At 33.1% G+C, this 26,324-nt stretch overlaps 1 protein-coding gene across 1 annotated transcript; it reads right to left on the reverse strand.

The window, feature by feature from the left end:
- Positions 1–7,116: 7,116 nt before the first annotated feature.
- On the reverse strand, positions 7,117–14,406 carry LOC107903840 (homeobox protein knotted-1-like 6). Its single transcript, XM_041092896.1, has 5 exons — positions 13,806–14,406; positions 13,203–13,322; positions 12,961–13,096; positions 7,608–7,846; positions 7,117–7,427 (listed from the first exon to the last, which is right to left on the reverse strand). The coding sequence occupies exons 1-5, from the start codon at positions 14,097–14,099 to the stop codon at positions 7,275–7,277; spliced, it is 942 nt and encodes a 313-aa protein (XP_040948830.1). The 5' UTR covers positions 14,100–14,406; the 3' UTR covers positions 7,117–7,274.
- Between the last annotated feature and the right edge of the window lie 11,918 nt (positions 14,407–26,324).

Here is a 26,324-nt window from a genome sequence, read left to right on the forward strand (position 1 = left end):
AAAGATGAATAAAGTCCTAAGAATCCTTGAAATTAAGAAAGATTTCACAACTCCTTTCAAACGGCTCGAATCTCCCCTTTGATGTAAAACAATGGCAAGAAGAAAGCTGAAGATGGCTCTCACAATCAAAAAGATTGTTAAAACTACTTCTAAAAAAAACTCAAGAGAGAACTCTTGGAGAAAACTCAAAGAGAATTTTTCACTCAATAAAAAATCTGATTTCAATGTGTTGTGTCTATGGATGGCCGGCCAAGCCTTACATATGTAGGCCTACTACTACTTTCCTAACCCAATTAGGAAAACTAAGAAAAAACCTAATTGTTTGACTTTTAAAGGAAAATTCGGCCAAGGCCTTTAAATAGGCCTCTTGGACTGAATGTTTACATAGAATTTAATTCATAAAGTCTAAAAATTAAACTAAGTATTTAAAGAATTAAAACTTAACAAATTGGGCCACTTTGACAATTTGACCTGATTTTCAACTAAGTCTAGTTTGAACTTCTTGATTGGGCTTGGAACATCTTATTGGGCCGTGTCTTCAAGAACTTGGGCTTGTGATCCGTTCTCTCCTGAAATTGGTTCGTTGATGCTCGTAACTGAGATCCAATGCGCCTTAGCTGCAAGATTTGGTTTCTTGGACCAAGATTTCCAAGATTTGAAATCTTGATTTTCTTGATTCTTGAAATCACTCAAAACAGTAAAATTGGACCAAGATTCAGTTTCTTGATTTTCTTGAAAACAAGAAAGTGAATCTTGATTTTCTTTTTCCTTTGTATACGCATCTAAGGCCTTGCTAATGAAGTCGTGAGTGATTCTATTTAGCTTCATATGCATTTGCCTGGCCTTTGACCTCGTTATTGGGCCTTATGGTAATTTGAGTCCATCACGTTCTTAAGCTTGAATTGGGCCTTTGTGACTCGTATCATTCCCCCCTTCCTCAAAAAGATTCATCCTCGAATCTGAAAAATTAAATGGATATAAGTCAGCCACATTGAAAGTAGAACTTACATTGTACTCACCGGGTAGATCAATTTTGTATGCATTATCATTGATCCGCTCGAGTACTTGGAAAGGCCCTTCGCCTCTTGGATAAAACTTGGTCTTTCAGCAAATTGAATGAGCTCAAGACACAATGAATTCAGCAGCAAGACAAAGTAAAATTCGGCTGAATTTAGACATATTAAATAAAAAACAAGACACATTAATTAGATGTAATGAAACAGACTTATTTATGCTATGTAATAACTAAAACATATTAAAAGCATGCATGAAACACTTTAAACACAAATAATTAAATTTGTCCAGATTTAAACAAATTAATTACTAACACTTATTTAAGCTGAACTACAATTAATTCTAACACTTATTTGAGCTGAACTAAATTTAATAAACTAACTCATTTAATTTATTCCAACAAATTAAAAATGCATGAATTAAATAAAAGCAAATTAAGCTCAACGAGCTAGAATCAGCTCGAAGAACAAGTTAATTCAACTTGCGAACGTTTTCGAATGGCGATTGATGAACTGAACCAAGGGCGTTTTCAGGGCATGGTCGTATCATCCCCCCTTCTTCGAAGCGACTTGTTCTCAAGTCGATGCGTTGGTTCACTCGAACATAGCTCCTCTTACTCGACTTTCCTCGATTGAACGGGACTAATGGCAATTGAGTCCACTGAAAAGAATAGCCATGAGTTAGTAAATAGCAACGCAAAAAAACTTGATGTCCAATCATAAGCATAACAAAACAAGTATAATGCATGCGAATGGACAGATTCAGATTACCATGCAAACAAGCTAATTTACTTGCTAATGCCTCGTCAAATATTCGAAACAAAGATGGACATGTTTTAAGGCATTCAATCATCTCAAGTTGTTTCCACAAACCATGAATAAATTGCGAGTAATAAATCAAATAGTAAACGTAATCGTCACAAGTAGGTATTTGAAAAGGTTCACACAGTTCACAGAGTTTCACAATCATACCATGCATTAATCGACGGACTATAGATTCACTCACACATGCATCATAAAAATTATCAAAAATAATAATCTTTTCATCAACCATCAAAACAGATAGATCATCAATAAATAAAATAAGACAATCAAGCACATTTCGATCTAAGTGTTTTACAAAAATTAAACCATCAACACGATCTTTGTCACTATCCGAGGAGTACAAAAGTGTTTCAAAAGTTTCAAGCATCTTACCTTTATAAGCAGAAGAATAAGGGTCGATTTTACCTTTTCCATTTAATACAAACCTTCGCTCATCGGGGGCATAGTGTAGTCGAAGCTCCGTTGTTGAGTTAACATTTGTCAAATGGAACTCAAACTTCATGTACAACCACAGAAATTGTTTCAAGCACGAATATAAATGGAAAAAAAATTTGGCAAATTTCATTACCTTTTTCAAAAACCAAGTATCAAAACAATAGAAAGTATTTGCACACAATAGATGATGCTTGATTTTCCAACAAAATATACCAAAACAGAGTTCGGGTTTAAAAACTTGATTTTGATTAGTCATGCCGAAGAGTAACAAAGATTTCATTAAACCAATCAAGTTAAACCATGAGGATTTTCGCATACACATTCAAAACTTTTTTTATTCTTCAAAACAGATTTACACAAATTCGCGGATTTTACACAAGGCAAATCAAGAGAATAACAACTCACGCTTCCTTTCATAATGACTTTATCAACCACAATCGAAGAATAACAATTAATCGGATCAAAATGAGGGGATATTTTAAGAACTAAGTCACCAAAAGTTTTATCAATAATTTTCAAATCTGCACGGGACTCGGTTGCTAAAATTTCCTTACCTCGCTTACATTCGGGCTCATGTAGTGTGATTTCATCTTCAATCTTGCCTATGTTGATTGTATGAAAGCGTCTTTCATCGGAAAGGTATTGAAGTTGAAAGTTATCTTTCGGTCTTCCGGGAACCTGAAAAGTAGCAACACAACAAAAATTCATATCTTGGTTAGTGGAAACATTCCTCACTACCCGTTCCTCGTCTTTTTCTTTTGTTTCTTTTTCTAACTCATTTCCTCTTCTTTCTTCAATTTCTTTTTCAATTTTCTTGTCTGTTTCGTATTCCTTTTCACTCTCAATCTCTTTTTGCTCTTTTTCATTCTCTTTTTCTTTTTCGATTTCTTTTTCTATCTTCCTTTCATTACAAGATAGAGATGTTACAAATGAATTAGAACGAAAAGACTCTCGTTGGGTATGTACAGAATGACTTGCATACGAACAATGATCACCTTTTCAAAATTGATTCTCAGTGGACGAGTTCCTTGGGGCATACGAAAGATTACTTGTGATTTCTTGTTCATCACCTTGGAAAACTTCACACTCGAAACTTGCTTTGTATCGTCTTGAATTTCTCGTTGAATAGGAATCATGATATGAATTTCTTCTCGAATATTCGTTGGATGTTCGTCTTCTTGGCACTCTCATTTTTGCCCTTTCACTTGAATTAAGCTGTCCTCGTTGGGCTCTTTTATTCACTCGATCTAATCGCATCTCATTGATAGTAGCACTCAATGTTCGAAGTATGGCATTTGTTTGTTTGAGTGCAGCAGTCTGCTCGTCTAACTATTGTTGAAACTCTATAAATTTATCATGGACCTCATTATGGTCATTATTCTCATCATCGACTTGACCCAGTCTATGCATCTTATTTTTTCCTTTTGGAATACTTGAAAAACAAACACTCAACACTCAAAAAAAAAAACCTAACAAACCTCACCGTTAATCACTCAAAAAGGAAAATCAAATTCTCAAAGAGGTAGAATTTAGTCTTGCGAGTTCTTTAGTAGAGTCTATATCAATCAATTAGAAAGTGTATGAACCGTAACTACCAAAGAATCCTAATTGCACCAGGAATCCAAAAAGTGACGAGAAACCAATTGATTTGTGTTGCACCGAGGAAGAATTGTGCACACTTTTAAATCTTACTAACACAAGAAACAAGAAGGTTTTAGATAGTGTAAAGGAAGAATAAACGCAAAACAAATGAAATCTTACAACTAAGAATCAATAAAAATTGCTGATACCCGAAAACCTGAAAAAAACTGCGGAGTAACTTGACAACTTCGTTCGAGGTGTTCCTGATCTCCAAAAATCACAAAATTTAAACTGGAATGTCCTTAAATATTGTATTTTTGATTTGGAAAGTTTCGGCACTAAACTCAACCCGCTGAATATTTTTTAAAATTTTTATTTGATTTCGTATTTTTCTATTTTTTGACTTTTTCTACTGATTTTTTTTGCGGGAAATATTTTCTAATATTCTATCATAGTTTCAAAAATATGCATATAAAATTTCAGACCAATTGTACAACGTTTACTTACTCAAATGATTTTTTTTCAAAAATTTTTCTGGGTAAAAATTACTATATGCTGTTTTTTAAAGGAAATTAGTTTAGAAGTCAACCAAGAACACCCAAAACGCCCAAAATCTGATACCAAATGATAGAGGATTGTGCGCAGACCAAGATCGAGTTGCCAAGTCACGGAAAACTCTTATGAAAACGCTAGACACTCAAATATGAAATGAAACAGAAAATTAAACTTAGAACTAACAGATCTGAAACGAAACACCCAAAACAAGAAAGAATCAGCCAAGAATCGAAACACTTATTAATAGCGTTGATTGGAAACAAAGAAACAAAAATTTTGTTTCAAGAAAAGACTCCCCCAAGCCGAATCTGCAAAGGAGAACACAAAACAGAGAAATAAACTCAAAACCCAACAAACCGAATTGAATCAGAATTAGGAGGCTTGGGCGGCAAGATCTATTGAAGAGTATGACTAAGGGACGTTTCTTTAATGCCAAGAATGGTGCCGAACAGATTCTTGAAGATTGGAATGGCTGAAAACGCAACAAGAGAAATTAAATCAAGTTAATCAACCAATCGGCATAAACAGAAACAACTAAAGAAGAAAGAACAACAAGAAAGATGAATAAAGTCCTAAGAAGCCTTGAAATCAAGAAAGATTTCACAACTCCTTTCAAACGGCTCGAATCTCCCCTCCGATGTAGAACAACGACAAGAAGAAAGCTGAAGATGGCTCCCACAATCAAAAAATTGTTAAAACTACTTCTAAAAAAACTCAAGAGAGAATTCTTGGAGAAAACTCAAAGAGAATTTTTCACTCAATAAAAAATTTGATTTCAATGTGTTGTGTCTATGGGTGGCCAGCCAAGCCTTACATATATAGGCCTACTACTACTTTCATAACCCTATTAGGAAAACTAAGAAAAAACATAATTGTTTGACTTTTAAAGGAAAATTAGGTCAAGGCTTTTAAATGGGCCTCTTGGACTGAATGTTTACATAGAATTTAATTCATAAAGTATAAAAATTAAACTAAGTATTTAAAGAATTAAAACTTAACAAATTGGGACACTTTGACAATTTGGCCTGATTTTCAACTAAGTTTAATTTGAACTTCTTGATTGGGCTTGGAACATCTTATTGGGCCGTGTCTTCAAGAACTTGGGCTTGTAATTCGTTCTCTCCGAAATTGGTTCATTGATGCTCGTAACTGAGATCCAATGCGCCTTAGCTGCAAGATTTGGTTTCTTGGACCAAGATTTCCAAGATTTGAAATCTTGATTTTCTTGATTCTTGAAATCGCTCAAAACAGCAAAATTGGACCAAGATTCGGTTTCTTGATTTTCTTGAAAACAAGAAAGTGAATCTTGATTTTCTTTTTCCTTTGTATACGCATCTAAGGCCTTGCTAATGAAGTCTTGAATGATTCCATTTAGTTTCATACGCATTTGTCTGGCCTTTGACCTCGTTATTGGGCCTTGTGGTAATTTGAGTCCATCACGTCATTGAGCTTGAATTGGGCCTTTGTGACTCGTATCAAAAAGCTTTGGCTGAATTTCCTCCAAATTTTCCTTTTTCACCAAGCTTCCTTGCTAGTGACTCCTCGATCCTTTTATTACACCAGGTGGAAAAAAATGCTAGAAGAAAGATGATCAATGACCTCAATATCATATTGACAGTTAAGAAAGTCTTGTGAATCTCCAGAAATTTGCTATCAAATTATTTTTACCTAAATATTTTATGCAAATTTATTATATGTATTGATGAAATAAATTAATGTCTCGTTAAGTTGAATGTATTATTTAATTTAAAATGTTTAAAACAATAATACTGATTTTTCCTTTTCTGGAAGAAAATCGCACCATTCATAACATGACACAGAACAAATATCTTACACTATCACTGCATGGGAAATTCCATTCATGTCATAAACGTTAATATAAATATATGTTTTTACAACATTAAATTGAAAGACCATTAGGAGGTGAACAATAAAACAAGATACAATAATCTAAAAGAACATTTGGTATTTGAATTTGTTATTTTTTTCTTAATTTGGTACTTAAATTTTTTTTTATCTAATTTGGTACTCAAATTTGACATTTTTTTTCTTAATTTAGTATTTAAAGTTGACGTTTTTTTTTCTTAAGTTGATACATAATATTTTTTGGGATTTAATTTGGTACCTAAATTTGACTCTTTTTCTTAATTTGATATCTATTTTTTTTTCGATTTAGTACTTAAACTTGTCAAACATTTTACAAATTACTCCAATATGCTAACAATGTTATTTTTTGAGGTAGCAAAAATAATAATAAATGATATGATATTTTTTTATTTTATATGTTCAATTACTATAATTTTCTTTTAATTTGAATTTTTAAAACTCTTTTTTTTATTTAATATTAATTCATTAAACATAGCTTTATACCCATTCTTTTAACATAAATTTTCTCTAATATTGACAATATTTTTGTAGCATAACAAAATAAAATTTAACACTACTAGTATTTTGTGTAATTTGTAGGTACCAAATTGAACCTAAAACAAGCTTAGGTACCAAATTAGAAAAAAAATGTCAAATTCAAATACTAAATTAAGCCCCAAAAGAGTTTAAATACTAAATTAGAAAAAAATGCCAAGTTCAGGTGCCAAATTAGGCAAAAAAAAGTTTAGAGGTACCAAATTAAAAGAAAAAAAGAAAAAGAAAAGAAATGCCAAGTTTTAAGTTTAAGTACCAAATGATACATTAAGCCAATCTAGAAACATTTATGTAAATGGATGTTTTTAAACATCCCGCTCCATTGCCGTCCCCGTCATATAAGCATAATTAAATCCCAGAATGTCAAAATATACGTAACAAAGCTAATTTAAAACAAGAACTAGATACTGTTGATATACATATTGGGAGTGTATAATATGGTCATCACTCCTGATCTATAAAGAATCGTCCAGACAGTTCGTCCATTTGGAAGGTTTCAGATGGTTTCCAATGGCGCTTTCTTTGGTTTATAAACCAGTTGTTGATTTGCTTCGGGTCCAGTCCCGTCGTTTCAGCCAATGCCATCTTATCACCTTCCTTCAACCACCAACAAAGTAACAGCAGTATTGAGCAAAGAACCATTCATACGCGCTAACAAAGGATTGAATACGACTTCGTAATGTAAACAATTGCCCTTAACTTATTTTCCCACAAAATCGTGGGGATGAACCGGGACAGTTCAAACACAAAATCAAGCTGGGGGAAGTAAGAAGTTACCGTCGGATACGGCCATTTGCTGTGAACATTCCACCACTCTAACAATATTTGCCTTGCTTCTTTCGGAAGTTTTCCTTTCTTCTTCTTCTTTGAGAACTCCAGCTTCAAGGTGGTAATATGATTGCCAAATCTATGAAGCAGAAGATCTTTGAGACCTATGTCTTTGCTTCTTGGCTGCAGTTCTTCCACATCATCCTCCCCAACACTAACATCTCCCTCCGATGATTCACCGCCTTCATCTGCCCAGGAACACCAAGAATGAAAACACACACGCATAGGAGGAACACAATTTCAGTCATCAGTCACATTCCTAAAATATAATGCTCGGACTCGGATATGTTCAATTTCTTTTACATTTTCCCATGAATCAAGAATCTCCTTAAAGTACCATATACTTGCGTCCCAATACGCATTCAGTAAGGACGCTTCAAGAAAAATAAATATCTGGTCCAACAAAATCCAAACATACATTGTCCAAAAACTCAAGAAATGATTGTGTGAAAGGGCTAAACGTATAAGCAACATTCCAGAAGCACTATTTATTTCTTGGCTAGCCGTTCCGAGGACAAAAGAAAAGAAGCAAACCAAACACCCAAAACAGCCAGTTTCAGCATTGCAGCACAGCTCGTGATCCATTTTGAAAAGAAACAAAAAACTTTGCAATGGTACATCTCTCATACATTCATTTCTAGCATTAATCTTATGTTCAAATTCTAAAATTCACATAACTACTTTTAAGACTTGACTTATTTTATTATTCACATTAAAATTAAGTATAACCATATGAATTCAATAACATCACAATTATCTAAGTATCTTTTGGCCAAAAAAAATTATCTAAATATCAAAATCTAAACAACCCAAAAAGATTTTGACTGAATTTGAATCTAAATTTTAGACTTAGATTGCAAAGTCAAATATCTAAAGTTATTATTATAAAAAAAACGAAAGTCAAATATCTAAAGTTATTATTATAAAAAAAACGAATTCAAATAATAAAGATATGAAATATTAACATCAAGCACTCCACTCAAAATCTGCTATAAATATAATCATTTTAAATTATAGCAAAATTATGATGATTATGTAATAAATATATTATACAAAATCAATATATAACTTTGATTGAATAGTATAATACAAATACTGAAAACAATAGAAACTTGAATTCAAAGCTTATGATTTTTTTTTTCTATGTAAAAATATTTAAAAAGAACTTTTTCAAATAATAAAATTTATTTTATAAAATAAAAACATTTTTATAATTATCCAATGAATTGGCAGCGCACTTGATGTTTAATATATAGTATTTTATTTAAATATTCTAGTGGAACATCTAAGTTTACACTATCTACAACTACTATCCTCATTAACTAGGCAGTTAAAAGGGTGAGATCTCAGTCAGCAACGGACCATTTTCCAACATAAGATAACGTCAACATCAAAACCGAAAGGCAAAGACATGATCATTTGGGCAAATAAAAAAGAACTCAGTGTCTGGTCATGTCTACTGCCACTCACACTGAGTCCGACAGTCCGAGTCGAAATGACAGTACAGGCATCACCATCACCATCACCATCACCCAGAGAGAGAATGAGACTACACAACCCCACCACCCCCTAAAAAAATGAAAAAAGAAGGAAGCCTACGCCCTTTATGTCGTCCTAGAAATGGCCCCATCCGTGGCTCATTGAAGTGCGTGGAGAGGGAAAAAAATGATCCAATTCCGGCCGAATGTTTTAATCAAATCAAATACCATCTTTTATCTATTTATAATATAAAATACTTTTTGTGAATTAGTTCATATTTAATTAACAAAAAAGTTCAAAATATTAGAAAATCTTTCGAAAAATAGATAAATGAATCAATTCAATTATCTGGGGGATTATTAGAAAAAGAAAACACGGGAATTGTTTTGGGTATGAGCCGAAGCAACATAGATGGGGCCGGCGTAGGAGGCCTGGTCTGAGGGAGATACTTACACGTGTGGTGTACATTAAAAAAGGCCGAGACATCGGAACCCACCCAATGGAAGGTGCAGCATGGGTACCAGAGAAGGAAGACCAGAGAGAAAGAGTGTTGAAGAATTGAATGATTTTGTCTGATTCTGATGGATCCACAGCGAAATCTGCGGGTGTCCATGTGATAACTTCCTAACCACCTGATTTTATTATTTTTTATTATACTGGGATCCGAAGGCCTCTCCGATTCTAGCATTCAATACCAGTATTACTCCATTTCTAATCCCTATCTATAAAAATATTCAACTGTGATCAATATTTGATGGCCCCAGAAAACTGTGATAAATATTCGAATAATAAATATCTATTATCTACTCCTAACATTCAAGACTAAATCAAATGACAGTGATAGCTTTTTTCTTTTTAATCATCAGCTATGTGCAGTATGAACTATGAACCGCATTATAGAACAGAAATAGGACATGTTATTTTCTAAAAATGTCCCATGTTATTCAAATATATATATAAAAAAAAAAACAACAAACCTTAGCTCATGTCTAAATATACTTCACACTAGTACTCCAACCTAAAACAAAAGGACCGAAACTAAGACAGCATCGTGTGAACAATGTGCGAAGGAAAAACCTAGATTATGTTTCATATAAAAATTTTGAGCCTCACCATCAGAATTATGTTTAGAACTAAAACATCCATAGGAAGAACAAACGTCCATCAAAAAGCGTACAACACAGGCGCTTCTCTAGATATACTACAGAAAATTCCGCAAGGAAAAGGTGAACTATCTTAATATGGTCGGTTCAGATGATTATTCTGTTGATTCAAATAAAACCGAACACCGTTCACCTGCGGAAGTTGGAAGATAATCCAATAAGGGAAACACGATTTGATGATAATTAATACCACATGCAGAAAACAAATGGTTAAACATGAGGTTTTACAACTCTTAAGGAGCCTGCAAATTGGTTCTAACAAAATCCATGCGGGTCTCTATAAAAGACTACAATGGTTGCATGTGCAGCGAAAATAGCTTCTTTCTTTTCCAGTTACCCATAGATGAGTAAATTGTATAGAACACCATAGTTGAAAACTATCGACAAACCAGAATGCAGTCATTACTTTCTCAAGTCTGAACTCTAAGGCTGCTATAGGCATGCCAATTGCATAAGCCTCTTTTGTAGAGAAGGAAACATATGTTATCCGAACCAGTCATTCTCCCTAAAGTACCCATATTCAGCACATACTTGAATATAAATACTCATGTTCAACCTTGAGATTTGTTCAAACACACTAACATATCGGCCAATCCAATACCATACAATTCTAATTAAGGCATGTATAGATCTTCATAACTTCAAAAAATATGTAACAAAAAGACGCATATAATTTTAGATTACTACTACGGTACTGCTAGACCAAAACCTCTTTTGTATGCTTAATAAACTATCCCTAGTGGCCTTCTATGTTATCCAGATTCTTTATTTTCCCTAAAATATCTACCTGACACAATCAAACATGAGTACGAAATATAATCCTCAAAATACATGATAAAAACTTCAAAAAATTGAGCTTACCTGTGCAGGACATATACCTATATAAGACACTCGCTTTCAAAAACCGGATAAACTAGATAGCACGAAATTGGGATCAACAAAATTAATAAGAAAAACAGTAAAAAACATAGCTTATTTAGATCCAACACCCTGTTTTCAGTTCATGTAACAACGGTGCACATTATTTCCACACTACACAATGAAGCGACCAGAAAAGTGACAAAAGGAGAGAAGCCATGAACTCAGATTTTTTTAAAATCTCAGCAGAATTTAATATGGTCGACTCATGCAATCACGTTTAAGATGTAATAACTACAAAACAATAAGCATGAGGTATGAATCGAGGCCTTTCTTATCTTTTTAAGGTGTAAATAAAATAGTTGTAATCACAAATTATTTAAGCTTGGCTTAAAAAAAGTATGAATTCGTTTGGTAATGGACCTCTAGGCCTCTTTTTAATAGTACCATTATTTCCACATATTTTAATAGGACCTCATGGCCTTTTTTGTTCTCTTTTTTTTTTTTTTATTATAATGGACTTCTTGTTTAAGTAGACCGCATCAAACTTCAAAAGGGTGTGCATTTGATAGTCACCCTAGTAGTGCCAACTGAGCTGAGCTACCGTTGCAGCAACTAGGAGAACATGATTTCAATTGCGGTAAAATGCGTTTTATTGTCTGATTTAAGGGTTTGAGGGGTATGAGTAGTAGTAAGAATTGTATATTAAAAAAAAAAATTCAATCTACCAGTCTTTACTTCTAAACCAAACCATACATGCAGTTTCAAAGGAATATGAAACAATTATCAGCCAGATGAAAATAAGCTCATTAGTGTCCAAAAAATAAGGTTTAATGAGCATGCTATATCTATAGTACACAGCCTCAAATGTGAGTACGGATGTCTCCAGACGCACGTTCCTTATTTTTAAAGCTTTAAACATGTTAGAGGGGTCGAAGTACATAATCCGAACGTTCAATCAACTCAAACAACTAGCCCTAGGCTTAGGTTTTTGCATCAACTAAGGCATTGCAAAAGAAATAGTTGAAGGCACTGGTGAGAATCAAACACGCAACTATTTCGCATGGCAATCACTGAGCTCTGAAACGTCAATTCAGAGTCTCAAAAAACCCAAAAAAGATGTTTACTTTCAGGCTTTCATTTTTCTCTGACAAACAGCAAATGAGAAATAATAATAATGAAACTAACACAAAAATGTGAAAGAAATGAACTAACAAACAAAGATGATAATCAGCAAATGCAAGCCCCTGATGTCATTGACAGTGATGGAATTGGAGAAAGGTGACCAATCTCAATTCCACCCTAACTATGGAGAACTTAAGACGGGAATGGTGACTAAACAAGGACAAAGGGTCTATATTATCTTTAGGGTTTCTTGCGTTGTCTGCTAGTGATACCATCATTATTGAAATACTAGAAAGATCTATTTTTCGAGTACTATTATTGCCCTCCATTAATGAGTTCTTTAGCAGAAAATGATAGAGGAGGTCTAAGAATGATGATGACCAGGAAAAGAATGGTTACCGCCATCTTGAGGGTTCCATAATCCATATTATCATGCACCAAGAACCTACAAATCCCAAGTTTTGCCTGCCAGTTGCTGGGACTCATGCGAGGTTTAAAGAATAAAATAGAGCTTATTCAGCTCGTTTGGGGGTAAATTTTTTACCGTAGCTGGAGCAGATAATGAGAGCATGGAAAAAGAAATAGAAGAAGATTTGAGAAAAGCACAAAAACCAAGAACCCAAATATTAAATTAATCCAAAAGAAACACTCTGACTAGTGAGGGCAAGGATACTGACCAGAAGGGCCTGTAATGGAGGCACCCGTGCAGAGATTTCGAAGCTGCATCTCGATCTTGTTTAGAAAAGTGGTCGCTTCATCAAAAGGCCTTGAAATATCAGACTTGTATTTCACCAACATATCGCAGTAAGTTTCCTAAACAAATTAAACCCCAGACCATCATACATATATACACACACATATATATATATGGTATGAAAATCGAAAACCAAAGTAAGCTTCAAAGCGAGCAAAGAGAAACCATGAACTCGTCGAGCTCAGGATCGGCTCCCAAGCAGGTTGGCAGGATATCCCGCTTGTTAACATCGGTCTCCATCAGAATTTCGTCTAATATCCTCGCTATCTCCGGAGGAGCTCCGACCTAAAATAGAAAGAGAAAGGTACAAAGAGCTTAGAACAGTACTCAACCAAAGTCCCAACAAATTGCACACGCCCTATTTGATGATATATTCCAGATAAAATTATGGGATTTGATCGAGTACGAAAGTTTCTTCAAGAGTAAGAAAAAGGTTGAATCTTGACTTGAAATTGAAGAAGAAAACAGTAGGAAGTGCGAACTATTTCGAGACTAAAATCTTTCGTAAACCCTCATTAATGGCGGAAACTTAAAATACAACTAACAAAGCCACTGTACTAAATCTTACCCTTGAAGTTCCTGCACACATTAACAGTAATGTTATACAACATCATATTTAATGAAGCTAAAGTGGGGAAAAAAAAGAGGAAAAGACGATTGAAATACTTTTAAAAAACCTGCAGCTTTAAGTGTATTGTTTGCACCAGAAATAGCAAAAAATAATAATGATAATAGTAACACCCTTTTCGTAATTCTAGTTGGTTTCACCTTCTGGCAATCAATATAAGCTTCAAGCAAACTAGGATAATAAGGGTGAGAAGCGATTTTGGCTTTGATCACGTTTGAAATGTCCACTTCTCCTTGAATTTGAGGGGTGACGTAAGCGGCTTCGGAGATGGCGGAGGCGACAGAGATTAACTCGTCGGATCCAAACGCCGGAACCCGATCGGAAGAACAAAGCCGAGGTTGGTAATCAGAAGGAAAGATCATGTTCTCCGGTGACATCAAGGCGTTGTCAACGTACTGATCTCCCATGGAGTAGAATCCGTATATTTCATCCATGAAAGCTAACGTCTCTCAGAAAATAACTACTAAAATGAGAAAAGCTTGAGTTTTTTTTTTTTTTTTTGAAAAAAGAAGGTTGAAGATAATGGTTACAGTATGAAGTTCTGGATTTTTGGGTCAGAATTATTTATCAAGTATTAGTTATTATTAGCTTTATTTTTATTTAAACTTTAAAAAAAAAGTAAAATAAAACTGAAAGATTGAATATGATGGAATTGGAGTGGCAGAAAAGAACTGATAGTGGTGTTGGGAAGATCGTTTTTAGGAGGAAAATAAAAGCAATGACAAATGCTCTGAAGGAGAAGCATCCATATCTGGATCGGGTCGAAATTTTTAATATTCTATTTAAAATATTAAAGATATATATTTAATAGTTAAATTTTTAGGTTAAAGTGCGTGGGAAGTGGATTAGAATAATTTAGTTTATATTATTAAAAAAAATTAAATAAATTTAAATTGTAATAGAATATAAAAAATGTCTTGATAATTATTATTTTTAATTTTAGTTTAATTCTAAATAAAATATTTCATTTACAAAATAATAAAAACTTTAAAAATATTAACTCTGTTAAATAGTAAATGATATTTTGTTAAATAGTAAACGCTAACTTTATTCCAATTTGGCCTTATTTGATCCCTTTTAATAGTATAATGGCCAAATTGATCCATTTAATAGTAAAGAGAGTAATTTGATCACCTCCTCTTAGGTACATTCACTGTTCGAACCTTAAAAACAACATTGTTGGGAGGGGCAACCTTGAACATAGACGAACATGAAGAATACCAAAAATATATATATATAAAAAGATTTAGTTTATAAATTACAAAATTAATACATTTTATGTCAATAAATTACAATTATAAACATTGACCATAAAGCGAATATAAAAAATATAAAAAAATTAGAATTAAGATAAACTCAATTTAAAGTAAGGTAAGCTACATTAGTAGTCACCCAACTATCAATACTTTTTTTTGATAACTCAACTATGAAAAGTTGGAAAACGATAATACAACTATTCATTTTTTTTCTTTTTTAGTCGCCCGTTATTATATGAATAACAGAAAGATGATATGACAACTTTTAAAAAAGGCATAATAATATATTTAGCCATCTACATGTACACATTCTGTTAATATAGTCTAAATTTTTAAAAATTTAGCCATCAATATTTACACATTACCTAATTTTATCATATTTTTACATTAAAATATAATTTTATGCACACTGTGTAAATTAGGAATTTTTTTTTTAAATTCCATTTATTATTAAACAAGACAATCATCAAATACATTACTTTCCTTATACTTCAAATTTCTACGAATTTGATATATCTTATAAATAATTCATTTTTTGTTAACTTGAGCTACCGACCATTGCTGAAGCAAATCAAAGCTAAAAATAAATCATTTTTTAAGTTGTTCGACTTCCAACTAGATTGAATTAATGAAATGAGAATTTTTTTTTCAAGCAATTGAATTAGTTATGTAACACCCTTATACCTGACTCAACTACCAAGTCAAATATAGGAATGTCACATTTGAGTGCCAAAGTAATCTTGGCTAAATTCAATCTGCCAAAGTAGTCTTGGCTAAATTCAATCTTCTGAACCCTTTTTTCGATCATATTTCAAACTTATTAATGTGTATTTTTCATATTGCAGCTGTATCAGACCAAACCAAGTAAAATTTTTGATAAAAATTCATTTCAAAACCACATTTGTACAAAAAAAAAGTATAGATATTGACACTAAAGAACCAGTACCTTGGCTTTTGTATCGATACCCTTATGTTGTATTGATACCGTTTTAAGCTTCAATGTTTGAAAAATTAAAGAAAATACCCTAAGTACCGATCCATAGGTTAATGTATCAATACTTCCTCTCTAGTATCAATATTTTACACTTGGTATCGATACCAAAATGAGATCCGATGTTTTATTTTTAACTAGGGATTATTTACCAAATTGGTCCTTCATATTTTACCTATTTTAGCCCCTATTCAATTGGCAAATTAAACCAAACCAATCCATATAGCCCTCATCTCCAATCATTCTTTAATTCCAATTTCAAGTACCAATTCATAAACATATAATTATCTCATATAATTTAAGTAATCATCATGTTTTACAATTAAGTCCCTTTAACACCTCAAATTTAAAACATACTTAGGTACATGCCATTTACTAAAATAAAGAAAGGAAAATTTACTCTTTTCATTGGGCCCATTGATGTGATGAGATGAGATGCCTTCGATCTTCAAAGATAATTTTCTTCTACTCTTAACCTACTCGTATGAAACACGCATTAAGTTATTGTTAGCTTAGTAAGTACAACCAGAGCTTTAGTTACATTTAACTATCATAAAACTTACCTTATTTATACAGAATCATTCAATGACATGTTATCTTTAATAATTTTATATTTTACCAATCAATTATCACATCTTTCCATATATTATTATTGATTGACAATTTAGTCCTTTTCAATACATTTAATCTTTTTACCTTTTCACTTAATAAATGCGATATTTTATTTAGAACCTGTATTCACAAATAACTTGTAACTCACCATTTACTTATCATGTCTTTTCATCTGATACTATTATTTATCAAGTACAATTTAATCTCAATTCAATACATTTAATTTACTTATAACTTCATTTTATAGATACAATATTTCAATCATTAACAAAAGTAATCGTTTACCTTGTATTGGAGGCCCAGTAGACTTAATAGAACACATTGGATATACGGAATAAGACGAGACACCGTCGAAGTGGGTAAACAGAGAGCACGCTAAATTTCTTTAATGGCGTGCCATCTATATCCCCAATAGTTCTTATCTTGTCTACTTGAGCATTTATATCAGTATCAATTATATTTTCACATTTTAGAAAAAAATTCAAATACTTTTCATGTATTTCATTTTAGTCCTTGTAACATTAATTCATAAAATTGTATCTTCCACTTTCATTAATACATGTAACATGTCTCAATATTTAATAATCTTCTATAATTCACTATTAATTATTATCATACATTTCACATGTCACTGTTGCATACTTTATAATTTAGTCCTCTCTTTTTCATACTTCATCAAATATACTCATAATATTACTATATCATTTCACATATCAATCTTTTACATATCTCACTTCATGTATACACTTACTTGCAAAATTTACTATTTTATCAACATTTACATCTTTTATGATTTAGTCTTTTTTTTCTCACTTTTAATCTTTTCTCTTTATCATATACTTAATATATGAATCCACATCATCACTATCTTATTTTTAATCAATATCATATCTTTTTCTTCATTTTTATACATGTAAACTTATATTTAATATAATGTAAAGACTTTTTCTCATCTAATTAGACTCAAGAATTAACAATTTAATTAAAATAAGTAAGATTCTAGTTGTACTTACAATTCAAGACTTGAAATCAAGTTTCTTCTTCTTCTACCTTTGGACACCCCCTTGCTTTATTTCTCCACTAGTCTCTTACTTTCCTTTACTTTTTTTTTCATTTTCCATATAAATTAATATAATTTTTACACATTAAATCACATTCACATATCCTAATTCATGTTTTTCAATCAAAAGTAACATGTATTTCTAGAGAAGTTTATAATTCTTACCTCAATTGCTTATATTATCCACTAATCCTTATCTTCTATCTCCTCTAAAACATTCATGGATGCATTTCTTATGAAATTAAGGTGGCTACCACTATTCTCTATTGATTTCACTCACTAATCATGAAAGGAATTAGAGGGATTAAGCTTAATTGGCTTGGTTATCGTGGAAAGACCTATCTGTAAAGAAAACAAAAGATGAAAATAATGGAAAATGGGTGTGACGTGAATGGATTAAAAAGATGAATGATTTTTCTCCTTCTTTCTCCAATTTTCTACACATTTCTACATAAATATCCATTTTTCTCCTGGTAGCTAAGCATGCCAACCATTTATAAATTAAACAAAAAGTAGTCAACCCTTAAGACCCATATTTCATCATGATACAAAAGCCTTTAAGTTCTCATACTCTATTTCTTCTTTCAATCCACCAGTTCAGAGAGGTAAAAAAGCTTACTAGTTCTTCAATTTCTCTACTACCAGACTTCAATTCACGCGACTGCAACGACATGTAGAGTTTCCTTCAGCTGCATTCCTTTATTCTTCAAGATGATTGAAGAAGATGATGCTATGAAGGGGAAAAAGATTCGTAAACAGAATTGAGAAAATTCTGTCTTCGCTCACACCTATATATACTCCTTAGGCAGGGTTTTCACTGGCCTCCCCAACCATCATTCTTAATCATGTTGTCTCCAACTATGGAACTAGTCGGTTCCAATTTAATTAAACTGGAATTGGAATTCAACTAATCACAATTTAGCCACTAAAATTTTTGAATGTCCTAACGATGTTTGACAATTTACTAGCCTTTTTAATTTAATCCTACTTTTTCCTAATTGTGGGTTAATAACTAGTAATTGGGTGTTACACTATGTATCGACTACCGATAGTTAAATAAAGTGATTCATATTGATGATTTGATTGATCAGCTGAAAAGAATGACTGTCTTTTCAAAAATTGATCTCCGATTGAATTATTATCAGCTCAAAGAGAAAGAACTAGATGTGTTGAAAATCACTTTTTGAACTCGATACAGACATAATGAGTTTCTAGTAATGCTGTTTGGGCTTACTAATGCTCTAGCCGCTTTTATGGATTTGATTAACAAAATTTTTCAGTCATATCTGGATCAATTTGTAGTTGTATTTATTGATGACATACCGATTTATTCGAAAGATGAAAATGATCATGATCGATATTTGAGGACTATATTACAGACTTTTCGAGAAAAGTAATTATATGCAAAATTCAACAAATGTGAATTCTAGCTACAAGAAGTGTGATTTTTGGGCCACGTGATATCGGTTGAAGGTATCTGAGTTGATCTGAATAAAATCTCAGCAATTATGAACTAGAAACCTCTAAAGAATATCATAGAAGTGCGAAGTTTTCTGGGATTAGCCAGGTATTATCGATGGTTTGTTAAAGGATTCTCGATGATAGCCCTTCCATTAACAAAATTGTTATAGAAAAATGTCACATTTGTTTGGTCAGACAAATGCCAACAGAGTTTTGAATAGTTGAAAGTAATGTTATCAGAAGCTTCGTTTTTACTCCGCCTAAATTTGGGAAAGAATTGGTAGTGTTCAATGATGCTTCACTTAACGATCTAGATTATGTATTGATGCAAGAAGGATTACTTATTCTTTTCGACAACTTAAGCCACATGAGAAGATTTATCCTACACATGATCTAGAACCGGCTACAGTTGTGTTTGCTCTAAAAATTTAAAGAAATCACTTGTACGGGGAGAAATGCCACGTTTTCACTGATCATAAAAGTCTTCAATACTTACTGATGCAGAAAGTATTAAATTTGAGATAGTGCAGGTGGCTTGAATTGCTTAAACATTATGATTTGACCATTGACTATAATCTAGGTAAAGCTAATATTGTAGTTGATTCCCTTATTCGGAAGTCTCTATTTGCTTTAAAGGCAATGAATGCTTGTTGGACTTTGGAGTGAGACAATTCTATTTTAGCCAAGTTGGGGGCTAAGCCTGTATTTCTTCAAAAAAATCCAAGAATTGTAGAAAGATGGTTCTGAATTGTAAGCAAAACAGAAACTTGTTGAGAATGATCAGACTTTTGGGTTCAGTGTTGAAGATAACGATAATTTATATTTTCAAAACTGTTTGTGTGTACCGAAGAATTCAGAGTTGAAACAAGACATTCTGCACAAAGCTCACAATAGTACATATACAATACATCCGCGCAACAATAAAATGTATAATGACTTGAAACCGTTGTACTAGTGGCTGGAAATGAAAAGAGAGATATCTGATTTGTGGCAAAATGCTTGGTTTGTCAACAAGTTAAAGCTAAACATCAGGTCCTATCGGGTTTATTACAACCTATAATGATTCCGGAATGGAAATGGGAGTGAGTCACTATAGATTTCATATCAGCATTATCATTAATGTCGAAAAAGAAAGATACAATTTAGGTAATAGTTGACAAATTGACCAAATCAACACATTTTATTCTTTTGAGGTATCACCTCGCAGGACCTTATTACTGTTGCGGTGTCACTCCATAGAGCCTACTGATTACCGTCGTGGTGTTGCTCTATGGAACCTAATAATCGTCATCATGCTGGGGTATCGAAGAACCTATTTCACATTTCACCTTAATGCTCAAACACCAAAATGTCCCATCCATAAGGCTCAGAGCTTCACACATCACGTTTTGCTCCCAGCAACCTCAGATGGTAGAGCCTTAACAGAATTCCAATTTCTCTATTCCTTCGTCCATTACTCCATTACACCATTCTTAAACTTGATGCTCGAACACCTCAGTGTCCCCTTCGCAAGGCTTAGAGCTTCACTAATTACAGTCTACACTTAGCAGCAATGTATGTCAGTATCTAACTAAAATCACTCCTCTTTTCCCCAATCCTAACTTTGTTTATCCTGTTGATAAGTCCTTCTCATACCATGCATACAATAATCATGTATACCATACAAATTATTGCTATAAGTATAACATGCCAGATAACGATTCAACAACTATTTATTATTAAACAATCAGCACAGAACTGACAATATCATACAACAACGTCTATCAGTCAGAAAGCAGGGTGCAAAAACTCACCTTGTTTTCCTTATCCTTGTCAATTTAGCTTGTCTGAACACCAGAGCCTTCTTCGTCCTGATAACTAAGCATTTCAACCATTTATCAATTAAACTAAAAGTGTTCAACCCTTAAGACCCATAATTTATCATGATACAAAAGCCTTTAAGTGCTCTGATCTGCCATAATTTGGTGTAGCATATTAAACTAGTTTTTGCACTAGAGGAGCTTAAATAAAAGTACTTTTACTATATTTTAGTTTAAATTCAATAAAAATGTATTTTGAGTCTTTTATTGACCTTATGGGTTGAATGAGGCCTAAAGGCAAGCTAATGTATTTAGTGAGTGTACAAGAGACCATACAAGGGCATAGGAACTCAATACTGGTCGTTGTGTTACAACACAGGAAATTCGAGGTCATAACATAGGGAGCAAAATGCAAGATTTACCGTACTACCTTTGGTGTCGTGACACAGCCATGGAATGTCGCGACACACCCCTGAAGCTACCTTAAACTTGAGCATATTGCCTTCAATGTTGCAACACAGACACTGGGGTGTCACGACGTCGGTCTTATATGGAAAATACTTATGAGCTAAGGGCGTTTTGGTCAGCACAGTCAATAGTTAAACATGAGAGTGTCAGGTAACCTAGGGTTGAGGATGACGACAACCTTAAACCTAGGGTTGAGGATGACAACAACCCTAAATCTATATATAACACCTCTAACTCATATCCGTGGCCAGAATAGGGTTACGAAGCATTACCAGAGTTTACATTTCAAAACAAACACAAAATTTTAAACATTTTAATTCATATCATTAAATATAGCAAAACCAAAAACTAACACCTTGAATGGTCTAATTACCATTTAAGTCCCTTTTCCGTTATTCAATTAACCATTTAATCACTCAAATCAAATAGTGATTAAATTTTACATCTTTTATAATTTAGTCCTTCTTAATTAATTAACCATCGAAACTTTAAAATTTTTCAATGAAACTTTAATACCACCTTAATGACACTCCATAAATATTTATAAAAATATTTACGGCTCGATTTATAGAAACGAGGTCCCGATACCTCATTTTCTAAAACTACTTGACCATAGGATTATACCATTTGAACTTAATAAATCGTTTATATAACATAAATTATCATATCAAAAACCTTTTAAAAACCATATTTTAATCGTAAATATTAAATATAATATTTACAAACTTACTCGTCAGATTTGGTGGCCTCAAAACCACTATTTCCAACACCACTGCAAAACGGGCTATTATAACTCTCCCCCCTTACGAAAATTTCGTCCTCGAAATTTCTCACCTGATAAGAGCCATCAAGTTGAGTCTTTCTATCATCTTCTTAATGGTAATCCACATATATATCATTTATAATTTACCTCGATTCAAAACTTGTATCAGAACTCATAATAAGACTTGATACTATATCCGAACTTAACTAAACAACTATGGTGTTCTCCAGTCATCACTTTATCATTAGTAGTATATCTACCAAGATATTCACAGTGATCGTATAACTAAGAAACCCAGATTATCAAACTCTGACGGATGCTTCTGACATGTTTGCATCTGTAACTTTCAACTGATATTTGCTCCCTTTACATAGAAAGCGTCAAGCAATATCGTCTAACACAAGCGCGATAGCTTTAACTATTAAGACGACTTTAACCCATAATAACATTTCTCGATTAGAATTGATCTGATAGATATATTTCTGTATCATGTCTTCTAGAATATGAATCCATCATTCTGACTATCTGTCTATTTACTCGTGAATGCACAAAATTTTTTCCCAAACCATAAGATAAACTCAAATGCGTATAACTCAATTAATTTTTCAAATGAATAACCGACTCTAACAAAAACAACTGAGTTGGTCTTATCTATCAGATAGTAACATTTCAGAATAATCCTTTCTTATTATTGTTAAGACAACCTAGACACACAATCTATCATAATCAACTCAGAATACCAATAAAAGATTTCTACAAACTGCATTAACTCAAACGAAACATAACATCTCATTTTAACTCGTTGACATAAATTGAGACTACTTGAGGGATGAGAACCAATTTACAAGTTTAAGTTCGATTTTCCACCGTCTATACTTTTGCCGATGCATACCCCTTCATGAAAGCTAGAAAGGGATATATAATAAAGCTATCTCAATTATTAACATCAAAGCTTTGAACCATACCGGAGCCACAATCATTAGATAGATTAAAATCATAGTGCTATAATAAGACCTACTTTTCAACCGTATAATTAGAATAATACCTCAACATCAATAGTGTATTCTGAAATAAAAGAGGAAAATTGAATGTAGTTTCAGTAACAACCAGTATAGGAACACAACCTCTAAAAACCTGAGATCTGTATAACCGTGCTTCGATGATTGAACCAAGAATTATAGTCGTAATGGATATAATTACCTTTGGCCAATGAATATCCTTTATAGATGGACCATGTTTGTAACACCCCTTACCCGAGACCATTACCGGAGTCGAGCTCGAGGCATTACTTTACTTAACTTATTAGTTCGGGGCATAAAAATTTGCTTTTAAAATTTATCTCACTATTTATGATAAAGCTGTCCACTCGCGCAGCAGTCACTAAATCATTTATAACTTGAGCTACAGAACTCAAAATTTAAATCTATAAATTTTCCCTAAAACTAGACTCATATATATTCTTACCATAAATTTTTTAGAATTTTTGGTTCATCCAATTAGTACAGTTTATTAGTTAAATTCTCCCCTGTTTCACCACTTGACTATCCTGACCTCTTGACACTAAAAATAAGTTTTCTCATTGTAGGATTTTAATATGGTGTTCTCACTTGTTTTATATAAATTACAACTCATAAATATTTTTTTACAATTTTTAGTGATTTTCTAAACTCATAACAGGGGACTCCAAAAATAATTCTGACCCTGTCTCATCAAAATTCACATATCTCAAAATATAAAATTCCTTTTGCTAAACCGTTATTTTTCCATGAAAATAGACTAAAGAATATTTCATTCTATATATCATACACCCCCTAATTCACTTTATAATATCCTAAGTGATTTTTCAAAATCACGTCACTGTTGCTGTTTGAAATTTGTTTCTTTGCAATTTATTACTCTTTCATGATTTCTATGCATAATTTATCACATAGACATGTATAACAACAAACACCTTCATAATTATCCATTTTTAAAACCATTCATCATTAGATATTTACACATCATTCTTTAGCAAAATGATAATACAACATTCAAAATAAGTAAGTCCCTATACATGCCATAGTTCAAACATAGTTCATCATAAAATACCGAGTCGTTATGGTTGATAGTGTGGACGATCTCCGACGTCTTTAGGATCCTCGACTTTGATTAATAATGCTCTACAAAATAAACTAAACAAAGTAAGCATAATGCTTAGTAAGTTTACAAGTAAATAAATAGCAACATTGAACACAAATAATAAGACCAAGTAACATAATCTTTAATTTCCTCTTTACTTAATCTCTTACTCATTCACTTACTTGTATGCTTAGATAACTCATAATTATGACTTACTTTTCTCTTGCTAAAATGTTGATTCTCAATGGGTAACGTAATATACTCTTAACTCTTATAACTCACTTGAACTTGCCATTTATGCTTTTAACTAAACTTTCATGGACATAAGTTATTTACTAGCCCGTTGAGCCACATTGGAGTAATAAGGATACTTGGGTCTCTTTCTGATAATGTGTGTAAAAGTCTATCTATACATGCCATAAATATATTGTGATAGTGTGATGATTTATGACAATTTAAAATTTTGTTTTATATAGTAAATGGATCCTAACCGAAGTGTAGCAAATGATGTTGAGAGTAACGCGTCGGCTCCCGCGCAAGGGACCGCGCTTGAAGAACGTAGACATGAGACACATGTCAAAATATGGCTCGGGAAGCCTTCCTTCATATGATGAATAATTGGTATACAGAATTTGTTCGTGCAAATTCGAATGTTCAACCTCCTCCACCCCTCCTATTCCTCAACCGATTCCCGTAGCTCCACAGAATGTTGACTTGGTAAGATCAAGTAAACCTCCCGTTGACAAAATCTGAAAGCTTGGGACTGAAGATTTCAGGGCTAATATAGATGATGATCCGCAGAAGGCGGAGTTTTGGCTCGAAAATTCCATTCGGGTATTTGATGAATTATCTTGTACTCCCGAAGAATGTTTAAAGTGTGCAATATCTTTGTTAAAAAGCTCAGCGTATCGTTGGTGGAAAACATTGGTATCTGTGGTTCCGAAAGAAAGGGTTACATGGGACTTCTTCCAGGATGAATTTAGAAAAAAATACATAAGCCAACGGTTCATTGATCAAAAACGCAAGGAATTTCTCTAGTTGAAGCAGGGCTAAATGTCTATGGCAGAGTATGAAAGAGAGTTTGTTAGATTGAGTATATATGCCCAAGAATGTGTACCCACAGAAGCTACTATGTGTAAAAGGTTTGAAGATGGTTTAAATGAAGACATTAGGATATTTGTTGGAATGTTGGAACTGAAGGAATTTGTGGTATTGGTTGATCGAGATTGTAAGGCTGAAGAATTGAATAAATAAAAGAGAAAAGTTGCGATAGAGGCTCGAGATACTAGAAAGCAGCCCATGAGTAAACCATTTCAAACTCAGTCAAAGAAGTCTAAAGAGATGAATCCTCGAGTGACTACTTCAACTGGATATCCACGTCGAGACCGGGGAAAATTGTATTTGGGTCCCGAAGCTCAAGCTACGTCCGTATCAAGTGTGGGTAGTGTGAAGCCTAGTAAACCAGAGTGTCAGCATTGTGGTAGGCAACATCCTGGTGAATGCTGGTTAATTAGCCGAGCTTGTTTCTAGTGTGGATCTCGACAACATTGTATTAAAGATTGCCCTCAGAAAATTGAAGAAGAAAAATTTCAGAATGTTAGATCGAGTGATACTGTCAGCAGAGGTAGATCACCGAGAAACACCAGAACTAGAGATAGTGGTAAAAGTGTAATGAAGGGTACAGTTGCAAGACCAGAACCTCGAACACCTGCCAGAGCTTATGCCATACGTGCTCGTGAGGATGCATCATCACCTAATGTGATTACTGGTACATTCTCTCTCTATGATATTGATGTTGTTGCTTTGATTGACCCTGGGTCTACTCATTCACATGTATGTGTGAATTTAGTATCTAATAAAAATTTGCCTGTTGAAAACACTGAATTTGTGGTAAAAGTATCAAACCCTTTAGGTAAAAATTGTATTTGGGTCCCGAAGCTCAAGCTACGTCGGTATCAAGTGTGGGTAGTGTGAAGCCTAGTAAACCAGAGTGTCAGCATTGTGGTAGGCAACATCCTGGTGAATGCTGGTTAATTAGCCGAGCTTGTTTCAAGTGTGGCTCTCGACAACATTATATTAAAGATTGCCTTGAGAAAATTGAAGAAGAAAAATTTTAGAATGTTAGATCGAG

This window comes from Gossypium hirsutum, chromosome D05 (genome assembly GCF_007990345.1).
Source record: "Gossypium hirsutum isolate 1008001.06 chromosome D05, Gossypium_hirsutum_v2.1, whole genome shotgun sequence".
Classification (NCBI taxonomy): Eukaryota; Viridiplantae; Streptophyta; class Magnoliopsida; order Malvales; family Malvaceae; genus Gossypium; species Gossypium hirsutum.

Bases quoted from the DNA above. Each gene is read 5' to 3' on its own strand.
- LOC107903840 (XM_041092896.1), bottom strand. From the start codon at position 14,099: ATGGATGAAATATACGGATTCTACTCCATGGGAGATCAGTACGTTGAC. The intron at 13,323-13,805 runs GTGAAACCAACT...TTTCTATTTTAG, and splicing joins CTTATATTGATTGCCAGAAG to GTCGGAGCTCCTCCGGAGAT. The intron at 7,847-12,960 runs GTCAGTATCCTT...GTTCCTGGGCAG, and splicing joins CTCCATTACAGGCCCTTCTG to ATGAAGGCGGTGAATCATCG.